The following is a 12,701-nucleotide window of genomic DNA, read 5'->3' as shown; positions in this document are numbered from 1 at the left end:
GCCAAGCTTGGAGCGATATTGAGCACCCCCTGGCCACGAACAGGGCCGGGGCAGAGGCGGAATAAACAAGGTTGGTGAGTGCTGCTTGTTGCTGAGGGGTGAGGTGTACGTTGGGGTTCCCCGCTCGCTGTTCATTGCCCCTTTTCAATAAAAAGTTTAAAAAAAATCAGGCGGGGAAGACCATGTTTTTCTCAGGTGGGGGTAATAGCTACATAAAGTGGATCTCTCTCTCCATGTAGTTAGTTCTCAATCAATGTTTACTATGATGTAGAGGGTCCTCAATAAGAAAACATTTTCTACGACAATATATATCTTCCAGACATAGATTCCTCCCACCTTCCTTTATGACAGGTCATCACAGGAAGTCTGGAAGGTGTTGGAACCAGACAGAAGAAATCATTGTTACAGACCATCGTCGCTACCTTGTTTACAAAGGTTTTTACCCAAAGAGATTTTACTCACATATGAATTTGGGAAGAAATGAAATACCGTGACCGGTTATTTCTTCATTAAAAACTTATTATTACACAAAAGTAAACATTTCAGCAACATTCTTAACGTTCAGTTTGGGGTGGAAATGGTTTCCAGAGAAAATCAATCTATTGAATAGAGAAGGTACCAAGCTGAGTCTGGAGCCAGGGTCTATGTCATATCCTTCTCCTTAGCTGGAAAAGTAGCACAGACTTCAGGCATCACACTGAAAATGCCTTTTTTTAAAAACAACTTTTCGTTAAAAATACCAAAATCCTCAGAATGTTTCTGTATTTCTCCTCTGTTGAAATAAAAAAAGAAAAACAAGAGCTCACCAATCCAATTTCTAAACTCATTGAAAAGGACAAATACCTTCCTCTGCGGCTGGCTGGGAAGCGCAGGGGATTCAGGGGAGGATGCAGCCGTCAGGGGTTTCCCCTCCGAGCTAGACCCGGTGAGCACCTGCGCTCCCGGAACAGGACAGCGTGTGTAGGTCAGGGCCCGGGCTGGGACGGTCAGTCGAGCTGACATCCACAAACAAAACATGCCAAGCACGCCAGTGAGCTTTACGAAGTTACTTCTGGCATCAAAATCGGGCATTGAAGTGCTTTAATTGTCATAGCCAATAACCAATATTTCTGTATCAGTTGCTAATGAGTTAATGGAATGTTAGACTCTGTACATAGAATAAATGTCTGGAAAGATGGACAACTGAAGTACCTCTGGTATAACGTACATGCCCGTCTTCCTGAAAACTCACCCACCATCTCCGGCTCAGGCTCCCAATTCCCACGTGCTCCTGGCGCCTGGGCCCCCGTGAGGTGCCGTGCTCCCCTCCACTTTGCTGTTTCACGGTTTTCGAAGAGCTTTGACAGTGTCACTTCAACTGATGCTCACGCCTGGGGCAGGCCTTGCTGTACCTCCATCTATGGATGGGAAAATTAGGGTCCAGAGGGGGTGCCCTGCAGCAGGTCCTGGGCTTGAACTTGCCTTGGGGGGTTCTGGGAGGGGCCAGGTCATCAGCATCTGACCCCATAGACACACCCTAACTTCCTACATGTTTGCACGAGTCATATAGGAACTCCAGTGATTATCATGAAATTTATCTTTTTAACATATTTTCAAACTGGAATCTTTATGTGTGAGGGAAAATAAAAGAGTTTAGATTGACAGGTCTAATCCTAAGTTACAAGAACACGCCTTCTGTTAGGCATTATAGCATACAGAATGGGAAGAAAATGACACCCATCATTCTTCTGACCTTTGTACTGAGTTCTTTTGAAATCTGAAATCCAATCAGAACAATTACGGGAAAGGCGATCCAAACAGGGTAACAAAAACCAGTTTCCACAGGTTATTAAATAAACTGCACAGCAATTCCAGAGAAACTCTTTCCCCATCCAGGAGTAGGTCTTTACTTTATCTGGCCTCTATTCCACTCTGAAATGAAACATTGACAAAGCTTCACAAGACTTTACTAATCGCTTAATTTAGCGGCTGAGTTGGCTTAAAACCAGTAACTCCTTACTCTAAAAGTATATTTTCATTTGTTTGTCTATTTTTCTTCAGTGATATTTAATCTTCTATTTACAGTCAATTAGAATAAATGGTTTCAAATACATAGTAAAATATGTTGACACTGGGAAAAAAAAATCCCTCTGTTCAGCACACAAAACACCAGAAATCTCAAAGATTCTGCAAATAATATAATATTTCCCCCTCCCCGCCCCCTTTACACAGGCCTTTAAATTAATTTCAAGGAGAGAGGAGGATCAAGGTGGCAATACTTTTTATATGAGCAGATAAAGTGCTAGTATTTAAATTGAGGGCCTGGTTTCCCACTGCGAGTGTGTCTCAGCTTTTGGGAAAACCTGTTGATAACTCAGATTCTGAGCAAAAGAGAAAGTTCAGAGCAACTCTTCTCTTTGTTTATTTTTTAAAGTTTTATTTATTTTTGGCTGCATTGGGTCTTTGTTGCTGCGCGCAGGCTTTCTCTAGTTGTGGTGAGTGGGGGCTACTCTTCGTTGCGGTGCACGTGCTTCTCATCGCAGTGGCTTCTCTTGTTGAGGAGCAGGGGCCCTGGAGCGCATGGGCTCAGTAGTTGTGGCACATGGGCCTAGCTGCTCCGCAGCATGTGGGATCTTCCCGGACCAGGGCTCGAACTCATGTCGCCTGCATTGGCAGGCGGATTCTTAACCACTGCGCCACCAGGGAAGTCCATGACTCTTCTCTTTAGGAAGACCCTCTCCTTGATGCGGAGACGTGGGTGGTGAACATCAAACACTAACCTCCAGGACTTCCCCCTCTTCCCACTCCCATCCTATTCTGCTGGGACTTCTGAAATGGGCCCATTCTTTCCAGAAAAGGGGGCAGTTCCTGCAGCGACACAGTGACCCCAGCATGACCTAACCCAGAGCATTAGACACCTCAAAAACCGGGTCTCTCCCCCTTCTTTGCATTAGGTGAAATGAACCTGTGGCCCCAGGTACATAGATGCCCACCCCCTCCCCATTGGGAAGCAAGAGGGGCTCTTTGGTTCGGACTTATCTGTAGGTCTTATTAATTACAGCTTGATTTGGTAACACATCCTCCCCGAGACTCTTCCTACAAGTGCGGGCACGTGTGCCATCTCACGCAGCAGCTCCGGGGATGCTGTGATGCACGGATGCGGGGTTGGGCCCGGATTATCAGAGGAGCTGTACCAGGGCTGCAAACGTCTAGACGGCCATCACTCTGTGACAGTGCTCCCGTCTGCCCCCCACTGCAGCCCCCTTTGCAGACAGGGTGCAGGGGGACCTCGGACCTTGGCCCCAGTGTGTGACAGAGTTGACCTAGGATGTTGGGGAGAGGGAAAGCAAAAGCTTTCACGCAGCGTGGCTTGTTGGCAATCCAGGGATGGGCCCGCACAATCTCGTTTATGTCCAGTTTGTGAAAACCAGGCATGGCCTGCACTGCCAAGTAAGCACACAGACCGGGGCTGGGGAGGCAGGGGGAGAGGAAGGTGCAAAGGGTCTGGGGGAGACTGGGATGGGCCGCTGGAGCAGAGGTGCTCAGGACTAAATGCACGATGGCACAGTGGCAGGTCCTAGACATTGGGTTCTCACGTCAACATCCTGCAAAGGCCACTCTGCACAGGACAGACTACATCAACTGATTTGTGAGCAGTGCTTGATTTATTAGCATTACAAAAAAAACCAAAACCAAAAAAACCAGTTCTTATATACAAAACAAGCTGATTTTTGTTTTCAAGTGTTAAAAGCACTCTTTCAAAATTAAATGAAATTTAAAGCATGGATTAATGAATTGTTTTTCCGGGAAGCACTTAAGTGAATGAATATTCGACAACGGAAATATCGAATGCACAGCCTGTAGGCACCGGACGGTCGCGGAGTCCACAGGGCCTGCTTGTCACAGCATCTGACCCAGTGGACACTGCCTGTGGGTGCTGGCACACGTCCCCATTTGGGTACAGAAGTGAATTCCCGCTAAGACCTAGGGGGGCACAACATGTAGAAAATTCACTTGCACATTAGAATAACAACTTCAGCTGCAAATTAAACCTTGCTCCAGGCCCACTGCAGCTAAACTGCTGAGTTGTCACACTCGGGGCAGCCGATCGAAGTTTGCTGGACGATCGCGGGTAAACGTCAGTGCTCAGCCTCACGTGTGCAGGTTCCCACCTGCTTCTTCTGTAGCTGTGGGCACCGCAGCAGGCTCAGAGCACAGGCACAGGACGCCACGCTCTTCCCTGTGTGCGTGGCACTGCCGCGCAAACACACCGAGAGCACGGGCACGCCCCTGCTGGTGGAGCACAGCCCCAGCGAGCCCAGTTCCCGGAGGGCGCTGGGCTTTGTCCTCGGTCCTCAGGACTCCGGGCACCAGAACCCGTGAAGCAGCCGCTGCCTCTTTGCTTTGCACAGATCAGGACAAGGGCATTTAAAACACACGGGCTGCCTGGTACCTTTTTAGAGCTGTGATTAAAAACGAAGGACGGCAACTCCCGTATAAAAAAGAGGTTTATTGAGCTGGTAGAATCATGTCATAATTGAACAGGACTGGACATTAAACAACACAGGCTTCAGGTGTGAACTGGTGACCGGCCCTGAGACCTCACTCAGGATTTCTACGTGCAACTGGCATGGCCGGTTTGCTCGCTGGCCATTGTGCTTTGAAACGCTTTTCCAATCGAAGACATCTCGGGCCTCTTGGGGGCCTGCGGCCTCTTTTACGTAAGAAGTGCTGCCCAGGAGCGTCCCAACCAAGATGGCCGGGGCGTTCTGGCGCGTCTCAGGCGGGCACCAGCTGCTGCCTTCCTCAGGCCCGAATTGTGGCCACGACTGGCCATGGCCACCAGCGATCAACCCCAAGTGCAGGGGCAGTCGTAACCAAGCGTTTGCTGAGCTAAGACTAGTGCGGAGACCACGGAAAACTGCCCCGAGGAACGCCCTACAAAATCCAACAATGGTATTCGCCAAAAATATTTTTTACAGCACTTTAAATAATTTACAAAAAGCCTACAAAAAATCATATTTACCAGGACACATCTGTTAAATAAAAACATCCTTTCGCGTTAGTGTACATATATACAGGCTGTACAGGGGCCTCCAGGGCTCCGCCCTTTCATCAGGAGCATGTGACATGTGGGGACAGGCACACACACGCTTCGCCCACACTTGCCGCGGCCAGGAGCGTGCTCACAGCTGGAGGACGGGGCCCTTGGCCAAGGGGCTGCCGCCCTCCTCCACAGACGCATCACTGAACTCGCTGACGTCACTGCCCAGGGCCTCTTGGTCTTCGTCGTCTCCATCCACCGGACTCCGCCTGTACCGCAGGTCTAAGATGCTCTCCTCCGGCCCCGAGTTCCTCCTGTCCGGCAGACTGAGCCCTGCCTGGGACTTCCTGGGTGGCCAGCGGCCACCCTCCTGCTTCACCAGCAAGTGTGAGCTTCCGAACACTGGGCCGTGGCCAGCCTGGGTCTCTCGGAAGGCCGAGAAGGATGGGCCCTGTAGAGGCAGACTCAGCGGGGTACTGAAGAGGCTGGCCTGCTTCCCCCCCCAGGAGACACTCTTCCCGAAGTGAAACAGCTGTGTGGAGAGCAGCGGCGAGAAGCCGGCAAAGGGCAGGCCTCTCTTGGGGTCCATGGCGAGGCTGGGCGAGCCCCGGGCCTGGCCCTCCAGCCCCTTCTCTCTCTGGCCCCTGAAGCCCCCTTTCCACGCCGCCATGTCCCTGCCTTTCGTGCTCAGCGCCCAGGTGCTCTGCAACCGGCTCTGGGGGGCGAAGTCAGCCCAGGGCAGGGCGAGGCCGGCCCGGGGCCTCCCCTCCCGCTCGGCGCCCGGGGTCCGTGCCAGTGGGCTCCGGCTCTCTGCCCGAGTGCCAGCCTCCATGCAGCTCGGGAGCTGACCCAATGCGCTTTCCCCCGCGGCAGCCTCGGCCCCCCTCGGGCTCTTATCTCTGGGAGCATAGGCGGTTCTCCTACTGGCTGGTGACCCTTTGGCAGATGCGGTCCCGCTGGTGCCCCTGGGCGGCACCAGTTCGCATCTGGCCAGGGCTGCAGGGCTGCAGGCCTGCTCGGCACGGGGGCTACTCCTCCCGGCCGGAGCGAAGGCTCTGCCCGGGCCCCTTGGTCCCTCGGCCGGCTGCAAGGGCCCCCTGCACCTCTGGCTCCGAGTGCACATGCCGGGCTGAAGGGCCGGGCCGGGAGGTGGCACTTTCCGGCACGGCAGCTCCGGCCTGCCCCCGCTCCCCGTCCCGAGAGCGGTGGGGCCCCCTCCTTGAATTTCTGATCCGCTCACGGACTCCTTGGCCTTTTCGGCCAAAAACTTCCTGATCTCCAGTTCAATGCTGTCATCACTGTCTACAGAACTACTGTCATCAGACAGGGAACTGGGGCTTGGGGCCGGACCATGAAGTTCACGGGCTTCCGATTCACCAGAGAACAGGCTCCCTCCTGCGGCTTGGCCCCTGGACCGGGCAGCCGGGGGCGCGTCCTCGGCTGCCAGGCCGTCTGGCTTTGCTCTCGCTGCTTCTCGGCAGAGGACGTGCGAGGGTCTCCCCGGGCTCTCTTTTTTGGACTTTGAGAGGCAGCTTTTCAGCAGATGTGGGCTTCGGTCTTTCCAGTCTTTGGGGAAGCCCCCTACTTTATCCAGGAACTGCGTCTCCGTGGTGCTGAACCTGACCCTCTTCTTGCAGCCGGCTCTGGGGTCTTTGCACCTCTTCCGGAGCCTCCGCTTGGACCGCAGCAGGTCCTTGATGGCCGTGTCCAGGTCCTCGTCGCTGTCCAGCGAGCTGCTCTTGTCCTCGGAGCTCTCCTTCTCGTCCACGCGCCTCGCCTCGAACGCCTTCCCGGGGCCCGGCAACACGGTACCCTGCGTGACCGGGGCCCCGTGCTCATCACCCGGCACGCCCGTCCTGCAGGGGAGAGGCTGGCCCCAGGTCTCACCCTCCCTTCCCGGGGCCTCGCCGGCTTTCCCCTGGCTGGGCTGCGCTCTCCCCAGGCTGCGGTCGGCGTCCCGGGCGCTCTCCTGCGCCTCGGCCGTCTCTCTGGTCCTCTTGGGTGCGCACGGCCGCACGGCGGTGCTGCCTGCTCCGCGTTTCCTCTTGCAGCTCAGCGACAGGTCCGGCGTTTTGGAGGCCGAGGCGCTGAGGCCGGGCGGCAGCAGCGGGCTGTGTGCCGGCCGCGGGCACGTCTCCGTCCTGGGCAGCAGCCCCCCTGACTGCGCCTTCAGAGCCAAGAATGTCCGGATTTCCTGTTCGATGCTGTCGTCGCTGTCCACAGAGCTGCTGTCACCGTCGGAGCAGGAAGGCACGTCGGGGGGATACAGGAGTGGGCTGGCGGGCGGGGGTCTGGTGCCGCCCTCCAGGGGGCCCGGCAGGATCGTTTTGGAAATGTCCAGGATCGCTTCGGCGCACATCAGCTCCGCGGATGTGTCTGCGCGGCACGGGGACCCGTCCACAAACTTGCTTTCGGCAGCCGTACTTCCCAGAGGTGCGGGAGCCACGGTCTCCCTGGGAGGCCTGGAGGGGTGGTCGGGGTCCAGGCCACCCGGGCTGAGGTCCGCGGCCTTGGCGGCCACCGGCTTCTTCTTGCCCGGGGTCTTCCCGTGGGCTTCGGGCCAGGTGCTCTTGGTGCAGAGGCCCGTGCCGTGTGCAGGGGCCCCGGGGCCCTTCTCCTCCGCGGGCAGGGCCCTCTGCGGCGGCTCGCCACCCGCCTCCTTCCTCTTCTCCAGCTGGTACAGCTGGATGGCCTCCTCGATGCCATCATCGCTGCTTGAGTCGGCCGCCTCAGGCACCAGGGCCGCGCTCCGGGCTCGCCTTCCCCTCTTCGCTGAGCCGGTGCCCCTCCTGACCCCGACTTTACCAGGGGCTGCTTCTGCAGGGCGGCCCGCAGCCGTGGCGGGCTCAACGGTGACCTTGGACCTGGGGCCTCTGGGCAGCGCGCCAGCCTTTGCGGACCTGGGAGGTTTCCGGAAGATGAACTCCTTACAGGCGCCCGCCAGCTCCTGCTGCTGCGCCTTGCCCGGCGGCTCTCTGCTGGATCTAGACGCCGGTCTGGCCGAGCTGGCACTGGGCTCTGGTTCTCTGTCTGCAGGAACGTCACATCTCTGGGTTTCGTGCTGCCTCTTCTCACTGAGGAACTGTTCGATCTCCGCCCGGATGCTCTGTTCGAAGGAGTCCTCACTGCTCACGCTGAGCGGCGAGGCAGAGCCCCGGTCCTCGCCGACTCCCCTGTGGCTGCCGGGGACAGCAGTGTGGCCCGCTGCGAGGTCTGGGGGACACAGGGCGGTCGGGGTGCCGCTGGGAGGCGGCTCGGGTTCGCATTGACTGGCTGCGGGCGGCCGGGCGGCTCCGCTCTTGGCCTTCAGGTACTCCTGGATGGCTTCCTCAATGGCGCGGTCCACGGAATCATCACTGTCCGAATCCGGCACCAGGGGGCCAAGGTCCGCGGCCTCCTCCTCCCCCCTGGGGTCAAAACCAGCAGCAAGACCACAGGCAGCAAAGGCGGGGCTGGTAGCCAGCCTGGTGCCGCGGCCCCTCTCTGCCCTCTGGCTTCTCTGCCGGGCATGCTCGCCGCTCATGCCCAGGGCGGCCCCCCCGTCCCCCTGAAGCGTGCTGATGACCATCTGCACCTTGGCGCTCACCGCCGCTCTCGAGACGCCCTCTTTCGGCTCTGAGAAGCATCCGGGAAACCTACAGCTCCCGGGTGGGCCAAAGGCCTCCCATTTGGACGGCAGAGCGAGCACAGGAGGGGCATTCATGAGAAACATCCTAGCCGACGGGACGTGCAGAGAGGCGGCACTTTGCTTCTCTGCCTGCTTCACATCCTGGAGGAGAGGGCAGGCCGGGATGGCACCCTAGGTCAGGTCACGGAGAAGCGGTGGGCCTGGTGAGGGTCCAACCGGCCGCGGGTCCCAGGGCAAGTCACTCACGCCTCCCGGGCCTCATTTCCCTTGGCTCTAGACGGAGGACGGCCACGAAGCTACATGAGAAAATGCTTCCGAGCCACCTGCAGTGAGCTCGCGGAAGCTCACATGAGTGTCCTTTCCCCGTCCCTCTGTCCATCTTCTCCGGTACAGGAACAGAGGTCTTATTTACCTCCAAAAGTTGTCAGGAAGTGCCAATGAGATAAAGACTCAGTGCTTCTCTGCAGTTGGAAAACAACAACCAGTATGAATCCAGGTTCAGTGAGACGTCGTGGGTAGGTCCAACCCTGGCGCGAATCAGGAGCTCCTGAAATGAGAAGTTACTTGATGGGAGCATTTAAACATTATCTCCCCAAACAACGTTAAAGAGTCACTTATACCAAAGCCTCTTTATTTTAAAACGTCGAATGTATATTTGCCAGATGGTCTCACGGGACTGTATGATTATTTTTAGGTAATTAATATAGAAGTTGCCCCAAACACAGCCAGGCGCCCCTTTTCATGCTGTGTGGTTTCTCCACAGCTTTCGTATCTCAGACCAAATGTGGCTGGGTCGGCAGAACCACTGGCATAGTCTTGGGAACACTTTGAAGACCTGCTCCCAACAGCCTTTACACTACCGGTCTGGAAGGGAAACATAACGCAGGCTGTACGCAGCCGATTAGAAAGACGCAAAATACATCATACAACTGTCAGTTCTTAACATGTTTCTCTGACCTCTCCCGATCCCCTGCAAACTGGAATGCAAAGTAGCCGAGATGCAAGAGGAGAGCTTGGCAGTGCTTGTGGAAACAGGGAAATTGAGTTCCAACCCAAAACAGTGCCAGGCAAGGCGGTCACCACCCTGGAGCCTTGGGGGGTGGCCGGAAGTGGCCTGTGTGTTTGCTTTGCTTCCCATGCAGATCCTTCTCCCTCAGGAGCTTCCTTCCTGACGAGCAAAGAATCCTGTGTTTACACACCACAGTCCTTTCCAGGAAAGCCTAGCCCAGCCACCTAGGCACAGACGTGCCCAAACAGGTGGGACCAGCAATAAACCAGAGGGCACGACCAATTCAGAAGGAAGACCTTTGCTATTACTATTTATGCTCAAAAAAGTGAGACTACAATGTAAAAGAATTTGCGGCAATTACCTGCGATTCCCTTCAAGTCCAGGTTCGGTGTGACGTTTGCAGAACGGTTCGGGGATTGGGTCTTCGTACCCCCACCTCGACGCTGTAGCATCTTGTGCCCACTTTTTAAACAGACTTTTGACTGCCAAGATTAAAGAGAATCAGAGACCTAATTCAGAGGCGGAAACTACAGCTGGTAAATATTTTGGGGGAAAGAAATCACATTAATTTAAGGGCTCAAAATTCAATTTTGGAAGAACTTACCCTGAGGCCAAACACTGTTAACCACAACTAATTCCCAACTCTCCTGTGAGGCTATTTATCAGTCCTCAGATTTGAGCACCCATTATACAGTCCATGATCTCTCCCACAGCACCGCCCTCCAGGGAGATTCCCTCCCAAGAGCAGTGGGGAGCAACAATGGGGAGGGGGAGGGCTCTTTCACTGGGCTGTGCCCACCTTGCTGTGCTTGGCAAAATGCCTTGGCAAAATGACAGAGATTACGAGACTTCTTCATAGGCCTTGAACTGTGAAGAGTCTACATAAGGAATATTAACTTCTTAAACAGCACTGCTATCTGAAAAAGTGGGCCCAAGGATGAACCCAAGCTGCAGTGGTTTCCACTCCAGGTAGCAGAGTGGGCGGCAGGAAAAACGCTGCTCTCTCCTCATCACCTTGACCATGTTCATAGCTCTTAAATGACTGTCCAGAGCTCGGACTCCTAGTGAGCGGTCTTCTGAACTGTCAAATTACCTAGCGCAAGAATGAGGTTAAAAATTCAGAGGGCGTCTCCAGCGACAGCTTGTGGCTTTAAAACAATCACCTACATGAGATGAATCATTCTGGAAAACTCCCCGAAACTGTACTTGGAGAGACTGTGGGCTGAAGCCTGGGGGCTTCCGCTTTGTCAAACTGCCACCCTGCTCCTCGAGAACCCCGGGACCAGGTCTGGAGGGTGGCTGTGAGGACACCCAGCCCTGCACCCCAAAGCCATGTGGTGCCAGAATTTGAACAGTGGAGGAGGGCACCTGGGTCTCTTCTCAGTCTAGACACCAACCTCCAGGAGGACAGAGCCTCGCTAACGCTCATCCCCTGGCCAAGTCTGGCTCCCCGCACGCGATGTGGCTTCGCCATAACGCTGTGCAGCTCCGGCTCTTCCCTCCCAGGCTGGACTTTCCCCAGGGTTAGGGAGGTGAGGGTCAGGATGCAAGGCCCAGAAGGAGGGCCCTCGCTGGAGGGCCAGCCTGAAGCGGGCGTGCGCTGGATTTCTGGCCCTGGCCTGCGGAAGAGGAGACTTTACTACAATACAGCAAGGACGGCTCCCCAGCAAAGCTGCAGGGCCATTGCCAGTGCCTGGGGGGCCGAAAGCCAGATGAGATCCTCCCGGCTGACCCTGCCCTGTCCTCTGCTCCCGGCCTGGCGGCGCTCACCCCCAGCGCAGCCTCTGCCGGGAGAGATCCCGGCGCCCGGAGAGGCGACCCGGTTCTCTGGCAGGAAGGGGTCGGGCCTCCACGCAGGGCTGCGCCCGGGCTATATTCTGGGCTCGGTAGGCTTGGGGGCGAGGGGCCCGGTGACCCTCCGGGAAGCTGCACGGGGCGGGGCGCTGGGCACGATCTCAGCGGGAGGGCCGGGCCCCGGGCCCTCGGCCGCGCCGGAAGCTGTCCCGCCGCGGGCCCTCACCTGCGCCTCACCTGGGCCCCGCGACCGGCCGGCTTCGAGGAACGCGGGCGCGCGCAGGCGGGGGGCCCGGCCAGGAGCCGCCTCCGAGGCCGCGATCCCCGCCCGCCGCGCCAGCTAACTACCCGGCGCCGGGCCGAGCCCGCCCCGCCCGCCGCGGCCCCTACCCCGGCAGCCCGGCGCCGCGGTGCGGCCTGCATGCCCGCCCTCCGGCCAGGCCCCCTCCTCCGACTCGGCCCCGCGCCGGCCCCCGCCCCGCGCGCCGCGTCCCGGGGAGGCGGCGGGGTCCCGGCGCGGAGGGGCCGGGCCGCCGGCGCCGGGGGCGCGCGCGGGAGGGCGGGGCGCGCGCGCGCGGGGCGGGGCGGCCCCCGGAGCTCCCTCCCCGGACCTACCGGCGGCGGCGGGGCTGTGGCGGCCGCGCTCCGGAAGCCGTGCCCGGTGGCTGGGCATCATGGGAATGGCACGGCCGAGTTCCGGGGGAGGCGCGCGGCCCGGCCGGACCCCCGCCCGGCGAGCGCGCGCCCACCTGCCGGCCGCGCTGCGGAGGAGCCGCGGGCGCCGCGCGCCGCCCCCGTGCCCGCCCCGCGCCCGCCCCCGCGCCCGCCCCCGCGCCCGCGCCCGCGGCCCGCGCCCGCCCAGCCCGGAGGCGGCCCGAGCCTCCGGAGACGCCCTGCCCCTCCCCAGCCTCGGGCCGGCCCCCCGAAATGCGCCCGGTGCGATCGGAGTGAGTAGTCGGAGTGATGTCTGACCCCCAGCCCACTCCGGCCAGAGGCTGGGGCCCTCCGGTGCTGTTTGGGCGCCCTCTCCCCTGGCCCCGAACTGCCCCGGGAGCGGGGGCGCGCGCTGAGTCAGTGGCCGTGTTGGCAGACGCCGCCCTGCCTCCGCGGTCCCCGGTGGGAAGTTCAGGCACAGATGGGCTACTTTATCGTGGATGATGTTACTATGTTCATCAGCAGTCCTGTTACTAGAAGCTCCTACACGGCCAGTGTCCGCTGTGTGCCTAGCACCGTGCCTCCTCCTTCCT

At 58.0% G+C, this 12,701-nt stretch overlaps 1 protein-coding gene across 9 annotated transcripts; it reads right to left on the bottom strand.

Annotated features, from left to right (window-relative positions):
• Window positions 1-4,471: 4,471 nt before the first annotated feature.
• Window positions 4,472-12,253, bottom strand: PPP1R26 (protein phosphatase 1 regulatory subunit 26). 9 transcript variants are annotated; one of them, XM_082470137.1, is made up of 4 exons: window positions 12,070-12,253; window positions 11,058-11,279; window positions 10,022-10,142; window positions 4,472-9,198 (listed from the first exon to the last, which is right to left on the bottom strand). In XM_082470137.1, the coding sequence occupies exon 4, from the start codon at window positions 8,733-8,735 to the stop codon at window positions 5,166-5,168; it is 3,570 nt and encodes a 1,189-aa protein (XP_082326263.1). In that variant the 5' UTR covers window positions 8,736-9,198; window positions 10,022-10,142; window positions 11,058-11,279; window positions 12,070-12,253; the 3' UTR covers window positions 4,472-5,165. The 9 variants fall into 9 exon arrangements, with proteins under 9 accessions (XP_082326263.1, XP_082326264.1, XP_082326265.1 ...); XM_082470138.1 differs by lacking the exon at window positions 12,070-12,253 and adding an exon at window positions 11,681-11,914; XM_082470139.1 differs by lacking the exon at window positions 12,070-12,253 and adding an exon at window positions 11,692-11,914.
• Between the last annotated feature and the right edge of the window lie 448 nt (window positions 12,254-12,701).

This window comes from Balaenoptera physalus (assembly GCF_965194825.1).
Source record: "Balaenoptera physalus genome assembly, chromosome: 7".
Classification (NCBI taxonomy): domain Eukaryota; kingdom Metazoa; phylum Chordata; class Mammalia; order Artiodactyla; family Balaenopteridae; genus Balaenoptera; species Balaenoptera physalus.
Note: the sequence above shows the minus strand (reverse complement) of the source record. Positions and strands in the feature narration are given on the sequence as shown.